Source organism: Mus caroli, chromosome 1, assembly GCF_900094665.2.
Source record: "Mus caroli chromosome 1, CAROLI_EIJ_v1.1, whole genome shotgun sequence".
NCBI lineage: Eukaryota > Metazoa > Chordata > Mammalia > Rodentia > Muridae > Mus > Mus caroli.
The window spans coordinates 144,536,137-144,546,284 of record NC_034570.1 but is presented as its reverse complement, the minus strand read 5'-3'; the positions used below and the strand labels follow the sequence as shown (position 1 = coordinate 144,546,284).

Here is a 10,148-nt window from a genome sequence, read left to right as displayed (position 1 = left end):
CCTAGTCGGCCATCACTGGAAAGAGAGGCCCATTGGACTTGCAAACTTTATATGCCCCAATATAGGGGAATGCCAGGGCCAAAAGAATGGGAATGGGAGGGTAGGGAAGTGGGGGGCGGTATGGGGGACTTTTGGGATAGCATTGGAAATGTAATTGAGGAAAATATGTAATAAAAAAAAACAGTGAAAAAAAATAATAATCTTCTAGAAATGCCCAGATTTCTAAAAGCTGATTTGAAGACAATCTGAAAGGGTTGGTAAATCTATAGAAACCACAACAAAAACAGAAAAACATAGTGATTAAAAACTTGGTGTCCTTCAAGCAACATCGAGAAGTAGTAATTTGCAGGCAAAATGGTGCGCATCTTTAATCCCAGCATTTAGAGGCAGAGGCAGGCAGATCTCTGAGAGTTCATAAGGTAATTCCCAGTACAGCCAGAGCTACACATTTAGACCCAGTCTCAAACAAAAAAAAGGTAGAGCTTTAATAATTTAATTTTTTTCATATGCCATATCATGGGTAGTATCACTGGAGAATTCTGGGAGATATTTAAAGGAAAAATAGTACCAACATTATAATTGCTCTTTGAGGAAATAGAAGAAACTCTTACTTATCCTATGAGGCCAATATCATCCTGATTCCCAAAGCAGAGGCATCATGAAAATCACAGACTACTACTCCCCTTTGAATCTAGACACACAAGTCTCTCACAAATAGGAAACTAAATCCAGTAATAACAACAACAACAAAAATATCATGTAGCATCAGCAGCTGGCATTTATCTAGGGAACACAAGATTCAGTTAACATCTAAAAGTTGAAATAATATCCTGTATTCGTTGGGCTTCCCTAGAATAAGAGAGTTGATAGAATGAGTACATATTAAAAGGAGATTTTTTGAGATTGCCTCATACAATATAACTGATGTAGTCCATCAGTGGCCATCGCACATTGGAGAGGTTGGGAATCTAGTAGTTGCTCAGTTCATGAGGCTATGTGTCTCAGGAGTTGCAGTCTGGTGTTGAAGCCCTGAGGATTCCTGGAGAGTCACTCACGGGTCCTCAGTTGAAAACCTGAAGAAGCTAATTCTAACATCAATGAAGAAGTGCAGCAGCAACTGCATAGATGAACTTGCTGGTGAGAGTGAAGGCAAGTAGGCAAATACTAGTTTTTTTTTTTCTTTCATTTCCCTTTTACTTGGCCTGATTCTGAAAAAAACAACTTATATTTAGGATGGGCCTTTCCATTTCAAATAATCTGATCAAGAAAAGTGGCATACCTTTTAGTCAATTTCAGTTCCAATTAACTCGGAGACCAAGATCAACCACCACATAGTCCATATTAAATAAATGAGGTAGAAATCCCACATGATTATCTCATTTGAGATCTCTAAACCATGATTTTAAACATTATGATTTAAGAAGAAGAGAAAAACAACTTTCAAAATGAGAGTAGAAAAAAAAGCTATGACATTCTGATAAAGGATGTCTATCAAAAACCTACATAAAGGCATACGTCTGTAAAGGAGATGGGGAAATTGGTCAGAAGAAGGCTACCTGCAGGCAGCTTTGAATAATAGCTCTGACTGTGACATAAGAGGTTACATGAGCAGTTAAAATTGGAAAGGGGAGTAACTAGAGATACAGTTGCAGCCTGCCAAGGAAGATGAAACCCCGGAGGGAGCACAACCTACCCAAGAAAGACTGTGAGAGAAAAGGGAAGGGGATCGTGGGCGAAACATTAGCTTTAACTCCATTCAAGGGGCAGCCAGGTGTGCTGCCTTTAATCCCAGCACTAGGGAGGCAGAGGTAGGCGGGTCTCACAGGTCCAGAAACTACACTGTAACCCTCGTTCCGTTTCATTCCCTACTCGGAACAGTCTCCAAGGTCTCTATCCTTTCCCCTCTAGCAAATACAACGCTCTGTTTTCCAGGAACTTAACAGAAGTCCTCCTAAATAATGCACACCTGGAGTACTTCAAAGAGTTCCTCAAAGACCGGAAGGCTGAAAACCCGTTGCAGTTCCTGATAGCCGTACAGAAGATCATGATGGAGACCAATGAAAAGACTTATAAGACATCTTTGGAAAATATAACCAAGACTTATCTCCACGGAAAGGTCCCTGCCGGTGTGCCTCTCTTTCTCTTGATTCTCCCTTTGGTTTCTTGGGAGGAGAAGTAGCCTGGGAAGTAGCCTGACTCCATCAAAACCGCTAGAGAGAACTGAATAGGGGAATGGCCACATGGGGGCAATATTGAGGCACCCAGGATGAATGCAGAGAACAATTTTAAGCCCAAAGTCAGAACACTGATGGAAACCACAAGTGAGATACATTAATATACATGCTCATTAATGTCCTTTATTGTTGGGAATCTAACTTTAACTCCAGTAAGGTAGGAATAAGTAGCTGCACTTTCTAAACAAAGGAAGTACAACGCATTGAAGTTAGCTATAACTTATTCCATTGAATGCAAATTCCAATTATTTGACCATCAAAATGACTAGCCTGGGACTAGCTATAAGCAAACAGGTGGTGTTCTCCATCCCCAGAAGAGGAGTTGAACTGGGGAACACCCTGTCTGACAACCGTTCATAAATGCTGTCTTGTTTTCCTGTCTAAGGTGGTGGTAAACTTGGCCTGTGGAAATACATTTTAGCTGGAGATTGCAAGTAAAGTTTAGCTCATGGCTCTAGAAAAAGGAGGTGAGAGCACAATGCCCTTCTAAAGCTGTAGAGCTGAGCTTCTTGTCTGAAATAGGGGAACAGGCAGAGTTTATGTAGGCAGAAAGGGGCTCATTTATTTAGTGTTTATTTTACTTGTTTGTTTGCTTGGTTTGGTTTTGTTTATCCAAGGCAAGTGCAGAAATACAAAAAACAAAAAAGAAAAAAAAAGAAAAAGTTCAAAAGTAACAAGTCTCTCTTGTTCATTTATTTGTTTGTTTTGAAACAGGGTCTTACCACATACTGCAGACTGGCCGGAAACCCATCTATGTAGCCCAGACTGGCCTTAAACTCTCAAACTTCCAGCATCTGCCTGCCATGTCCTAGGATGTACAGAAATGTCCCAGCTCAGCATGCAAGTTTGTAGGTCCAATTCGAATGCATTAATAATAAACTCAGATTGACCAATATTGCATTGATATCACATTAATGCAATTATAAGAAGTTATTAAGCACTTCCCCTTGATGTGCCTTAAACAAGAGGGAGCCCAGATTTGAATTTCTACTTTTCCAGTGTCTTCTGCCAGGAGCTAAGTCCCACAGCTAGCTCCACAGGTTCATTGACTAATATAGTCTAAACTATAATTCTTATGTCTATGTTAACATTGAACTTTTGTATAGATAAGCCCAGTCAATATTTTATCTTCTGTCCTTGCAACTACAATATGTCATTCATTCTTTTTTACAATCTTTAGTTAATGGTTTTATGGCCTAAAGGAATGTATTCCTAAATTGTAAATCTTTTTGCCTGTTTTCCATCTAGTGCAATTAACTTGTGATATGTGAAGACTGGCAGAATTCTAATAGCAGTTTTCATATCATAGAGGACTTTAATTGCAGCCCTATTATAAAGGGCTCAATAGTTATTAGTATAAATTTAGGAATTCTTACAGAATCACTAGGAATTAAGAAATCATCTATTTGTCTATATAGCATCACTACAAGACAGTGCATCTTCTTTGATTTGCAGAAAATCTGCCCAGTAGGGCGGGCTAACACCCAGGGATTGCTATATTAATTTAATAATGTCAGGGAGGACATATCAATAGCAAGAATCAATCCTGAGATTAGTGTCTTAGTGTCTTGCCTCCAGAGTTATCCACCACCACCTATGCAAAATGGTGGACATTTCAGGAGACTCTCCTGCTAGTCATAGCCTCTCCTAAATGGCTCCTGACAGTCTTTCATTCTCCATGGAATGAGTCTGAATCTGCGCCTGCCTGAATGCTGTATTGTGAACCTGTCCCTTTGTTTGTGTGTTCCTGTGTATGTCCATGGCAGAGGGTTCTGGTTTCTTTTTGAACAGCACAGAAAGCACAATATGAAGAAGGAATGGGGCACTTTACAGAAATCCTTAACAGAGTCTTATAAGGGATGAAGCCACTGATTCCAGATGATTCCAGCTGACCCAGATATCAATCAAACCAATGCTATCAAGCAATATCCATACATTGCTCCAACATTTTTTTTTTGTGGACATTCATTTTATAAAGCTGGTTTGGTCCTATCTGCTGTCCTCAGCAAATGATTATCATAACATACATGCACACATACATTCACCTTGGGACATAATTTAAGATTTGCATCAGTTGTAAAGATTAATTACAGAGAAATCTAAGGCAAGGAAGGTCAGTTGTTACATTGTTCTCTTAAAGGCAGGTTAAGTAGACTGCAGTAGTAGTCCTAAGCCTAAAGTGACCTTGGGGTACATTTTGAACTCTGACGATGAGGCCTACCCAAAGTTCCTGTCTTTTAGAATGCAAGAGGTATCTTTTTTTTTTTTTTTTGGTTTTTTGAGACAGGGTTTCTCTGTATAGCCCTGGCTGTCCTGGAGCTCACTTTGTAGACCAGGCTGGCCTCGAACTCAGAAATCCGCCTGCCTCTGCCTCCCAAGTGCTGGGATTAAAGGCGTGCGCCACCACGCCCAGCTTAAGAGGTATCTTTATCATTATGCATCAGCACATATAAGAAATACTTGTTTGCTGAATTTTAAGATGAGTTCTATGCATCATTCTGGAGGGTCTCAGAGAGAAAGGAGTGCCCAGATACTCCGGAGCGTATGCTCAAGCTCATTAACAGGCCTACTGACTCTGGACACAAGGAGCATCGTGGTGCACTCCACAGTGACTGTCGCATCTTGGGCTCTCCTTCTGTACCTAAAGAGTTCCCTTTGTTCCTTTCCCCCAAGCCTCTCTCTACACTGGAAAACTTCATCCCAGCTACAGAAATGAATTCAAATTTTATTTTAACTTTATTTTCTTTCAAGCTTTCATATTTGAAATGAGACTAAGATAGATAGTGTTTTGTCTACAAAAATAAGTTTCCCATAACATATGAAATAATCTTTGGAGACTTGCAAATTGTAGAAGGCTCAGTAAGGCCAGAATAATACCAGAGAGTCATGAGCTTCTCTCATTAAACCACCAAACTATGGACAGAAATGACTCTCCTTTCCTCCTCCTCCCTCCCTCCTTCCCTCCTTCCCTCATCTCTCCCTCCTTCCCCCCTCTTTTCCTCCCTCTCCTCTCCCTCCCTCCTTCGCCCTCTCTCCCTCCCTTTTCCCTCCGTCCCTCCTTTTCTCTCTCCCTCCCTTCTCCCTCCCTCCCTCCTTCCCTCCTTCCCTCATCTCTCCCTCCTTCCCCCCTCTTTTCCTCCCTCTCCTCTCCCTCCCTCCTTCGCCCTCTCTCCCTCCCTTTTCCCTCCGTCCCTCCTTTTCTCTCTCCCTCCCTTCTCCCTCCCTCCCTCCTTCCCTCTCTCCTTCCCTCCCTCCCTCTTCTCTTCCTCCCTCCCTCCCTCTCTCCATCCCTCCCTCCCTTCCTCCCTTTCTCTCATTCTTTAGAGGAAATACTGCAGTGTGATGCTCCCTTTATCAAAGAAATTGCTAATGTGCGTCATATCACCACCACCACGTTGCTGATGCTCCAGGGCTACGTCATGAAATCTGTGGAAGAAAAATGGTGAGCATGCTCAGAGAAGGTGGGGTTCCCTCTGGAGTTGCTTCCTAGCTTGGAAAAGCCACGTTAAGCAAAGGTCTCCCAGACCTCATAGTGTACTGCTAGAGCTGTCCTACAAAAGAAACGCCAAACTTACTTTGAAATCTCCTGCCTGCCTGTGTTTGCAACACACACATACACACACTCACTTACACATATACACACACTCAAACATACACACATATATAAAATATACACAGGCACATATACATAAATGCATATATACAACACACATACAGAGAGAGAGGGAGAATGAGGAAGAATACAGCGTTGAGAAGGACAGATAGGCTGACTTTATATAAAATTGAGATAGTAAGAGGAGAGCTTTTGAGTATCCCATCATTCCCACTGTAACTCCTGCAGGAGCTGACATGGAAAAGGCCTTGTTATGTTTCATGCACCGTGGTTTTATCTTCTTTAATATTCTCTGTCGCCTTTCTGGTAGGTTTAAGGAATACCAAGACTTGTTTCCACCACGTTCTATGGAGTTTGAATTTGTCGAAACACAGGCTGTCCCTAGGAAGCCCTCAAAGTCAACAACACACCTACATGACTCTCAGGTCAGTGAGAAGGAAGAGGGGAGGACATTACAGGCAGGAAAGCCATTGTCCAGGCACTATCAGCTGTACAAAAGATTGTCCCTGTTAGGCCACTTGATATATTACTGAAAGAAAGGATTACTCTTTGCGGTGTGAGTTGTGTTTTAAGCCCCATTTTACAAAAGGATAATCTGAGGCTCAGAGAAACGTACTGGGAAGTCCCTTCCTGATCTGCCTCTCTCTGGCCCCAACTAAGCGAAAGGCACAAGATCTCTGGAGATGACACTGTCAGAGTATCTGTGGCTTGTGCTTATTTTAAGGATGTGAAATTGACCGTCATGTGGTTTTTGCTAATCTTTCTGCACAAAGATTAGGTTGATAAGCCCGGGCCACACATCCAATCACTGACAACATAAGCCTCACCTTGCAGTATGACAAAGGGTGGGCCTGGAACATGTGTTCCACAGACCAGAAAATACCAGAAAGACAATGCCAGCAGCTGGCAGTGAGTACGCCTGTTTCTCCTCCCAAACCCAATTGCCCCTCTTATCTTTACGGGAGAAGAGACAGGAGCGGTGCACAGGGGAGTCTTTTCACGCGGTTTGAAAAAGCAAAGATACTCCTTTAAAGAACCTCATATTCAGTGTGAGTCATTTAGGTAGAAAAGATTGAGCCCAATTCTACCAGATTCCAAAGATCAGGTTAAAATATATCTGAAGATAAGATTTAAGCCCAATACAGTGTACATGAAAAATGTGCTGGGTTTTTCTCTCTCCACTCTCTGTTTACGAGCCAAATCTGCCTGGTGGGATGCTTGCAAGAGTGTGTTTGTTGAATCATCGAGCTTTGTAGTAATTGTAGCTTTCCCCGGTCAGATAAAAGGAAACCAGAATGTTGTTACTGCCTGCTGTGAGTTACACACTTTGTTACACACATCCAAAAGCCCCTAAACCCCAACCCTGAAGGCTGTTGTTTGTGTCTTACACAGAGACACAAGTAAATTGACCCAAATTACACCTCTATGAGGAAGGTAGGGTCTACCTGAAAAGTTTCCAGCTCTCAAATCCACTGCGCTTAGTCCTTCACCGATGTCTCTCTAAAGCCGTGTTTACACAGGCCTTCCCCCTCCAAGAACGGAGTAATCTTAGCAAAAAGAGAGGTTTTGGCTCGACTTATCAAAATTTTTGATATGAGCCCAGTTCCTATTAAAGGAATGTAGAAACAGAATGTGTTTGCTTGTACAAAGGAGGAAGCCCAAGTGGGGGGATGGGTACTTTAAAGTTTTCATAATGATGAGAAATGGGTTCACACCTTTCTTTATTTCTTTAACACTTTAAGATCTGCTGAGCCATCATTTCCTCCTGGTAAGCAGCAACTTGTCCTCTGTTGCTTCCCTTTTTTGAATGCTGACCTTCCCAGCTCCTGGAAGGGTGTGTGGTAGAAGGAGTTTGAGCACAGGCTCCGTGATTGGAGCCAGACTCCTCTACTTGTCAATTCCTTAGTCTGAGGCAGACTGGCTTGGGTTCCCTCACCCTCAAAATGGGAGCTCAAAAGCATCCCTTTATAGAAGTGAGGATTTCCAATGTAACAAAGATCAGGTTTGTGGCACACACAGAGAAGGTTCTTTGTGAACGGTAGCCGTGCTAAGGGGCACCCTCTTCCTTCTGCAGAAAAAGGGATGGATAAAAATGATCGCCTTCATCAAGAGTTTTTGCAACTACCGCAGATTCATAACTGATGCGAACAATCGCCAAGAGCTGGCGGAGTTCATCTACTTGGAAATGTTCAACAACAAAGAGAGTGAGTCACTTCCTGGGCGTGCTGGGCAGAGAGTGAGTCACTTCCTGGGCGTGCTGGGCAGAGAGTGAGTCACTTCCTGGACGTGCTGGGCAGAGAGTGAGTCACTTCATGGACGTGCTGGGCAGTCCACGTGAGAACTCTAGCTACTTGCTTTGTGCCAGGCCAGCATCCGCCACAGTGAGCCTGGATGACCAGACTTTCCAAGGCCTGCCTGGATAGAGCTGCTTCCCAAAGAGCCAGCAAGTGTGGGGAATAGCAAGGGCACTCTGGCGCCTCACATTTTAAATATATGATATTTTTATTAATTATTTAAAAAATGTTTACATGTTGTCTTAGTCAGGGTTTCTATTCCTGCACAAACACCATGACCAAGAAGCAAGTTGGGGAGGAAAGGGTTTATTTGGCTTACACTTCCACGCTGCTGTTCATCACCAAGGAAGTCAGGACTGGAACTCAAGCAGGTCAGGAAGCAGGAGCTGATGCAGAGGCCATGGAGGGATGTTCTTTATTGGCTTGCTTCCCCTGGCTTGCTCAGCCTGCTCTCTTATAGAACCAAGACTACCAGCCCAGAGNCAAGTTGACACAAAACTAGCCAGTACACATGTGTACAATATATTTTGATCACTAGCTTCTTGTTAATTCCTCTCAGATACACTCTCTGCCTCTCTACCCCATTCCAACGTCATGTGTTTGTTTTGTGTTTTTACAACTCATCATATCCAATGCCTGCTGCTCATATATTTATGGGTATGAGACCATTCACTATGGCATGGTCATCTTACCAAAGAGGATTCACTTTTTGTGAAATGGTTTCTTTACGTTGTTTACTGTGGTCTCTAAAAATATCTTTAATATTTTCTTGCTATATCATATATATAATAATCAGTACATGCTAAATTACAAGAACATGTAGGATATAAAGTCTTTGAAGCCTACATTCTGAACATATATGCATACACACATATCTGTGTCTCTCTATATATCTATATAAAATCTCCACATTTTTCATTTATAATTTACCATTTTCCTTACTATTTTAGATTGAACATCCTTTTCTGTCAGTGCACATCCACCTGCCAAGTTTTCGACTGGCATAAAGTGTCCACTGTATAGACTTATTCAACTGCTTCATTAATTCATTCATGGCCATTACCGAGAATGCTTTAGGGTATGCACTTCAGCAGGTGCTGAGACTTCAGTGGTAAAAATAAAAACTACGCTCTACCCTTATGATCTAGAGTTTTCCTACAGAAACTGTAAGCCACAGATAACAGATGGTGTCTACCACTTGTACTTGAATGAATGACCCGTGCCTCCATTTCTTCATCCATAGAATGGGAATAATAACTCGTCTTACCTCACTGGGTTGTTGTGAAGCTAAGAGGGGTGACAGCTTGAGCATCTTTGAACTATGCTTTAGCAATGCTTCATGACAGAATAGTTTTTAACCAGTCCATTGTTATTACTATGTATGTGTGATGAGTGTGATTTCAATAATGCTTGCCAATAGACCCTAGTTAGCACTGGCAATGGGCAGGAATGAAATTTTCCCCCAGAATGGTCTGAAGTTGAGTTTTCAGGAGTGAACAAATTAAGCAGGTGCAGTGGGAGAGAAAAGAGTGTGCATGGACCCCTAAACCAAGAGAGTGGGCGGTGCAATCTAGGAATTTCAAACAGGATGCTTGGACTAGAGACAAGCCAGGAAAGTTCCTGAGGTGACGAGGAAGAAACGGGCAATGACAGCTCATGTCTCTCTGGACTTGAGTTATTCTAACATTCACTCCAATGTACTAAGTTTCTATGAGAAAAAAAAAATGCCCTCATGTTGTTGTTGTTCAATTTGGAGTCTCCAGAACTAGTGCACTAATTTACACTTCTACTGAGGCTATTAATCAGGGTCTGATTCTCCACAATCTCACCAACAGAGACCACGATGTATTCTAAAATCTCTAACCGTAACTATCCTTAAAGTGCCCTACCGTATGCTATCTGCCTGTGGCACGGTGGCCTGGTGCTGCTCAGAGTTCCCAATGAAAGACCCCCGGAGGGCAGACACTCACTCAAGCCTCGGGACAGCCGCGCACCCAAGAAGACACT

The 10,148-nt window shown here is 42.4% G+C and overlaps 1 protein-coding gene across 1 annotated transcript in view; it reads left to right on the top strand.

Moving 5' to 3' along the window:
- The window catches only part of Rgsl1 (regulator of G protein signaling like 1), a 70,240-nt gene that overhangs the window by 38,701 nt on the left and 21,391 nt on the right, over positions 1–10,148 (top strand). The window contains exons 12-15 of the mRNA XM_029475678.1: positions 1,933–2,126; positions 5,559–5,676; positions 6,158–6,272; positions 7,922–8,051. Coding sequence (XP_029331538.1) covers positions 1,933–2,126; positions 5,559–5,676; positions 6,158–6,272; positions 7,922–8,051 — 557 coding nt within the window. The remainder of the gene's footprint in view (positions 1–1,932; positions 2,127–5,558; positions 5,677–6,157; positions 6,273–7,921; positions 8,052–10,148) is intronic.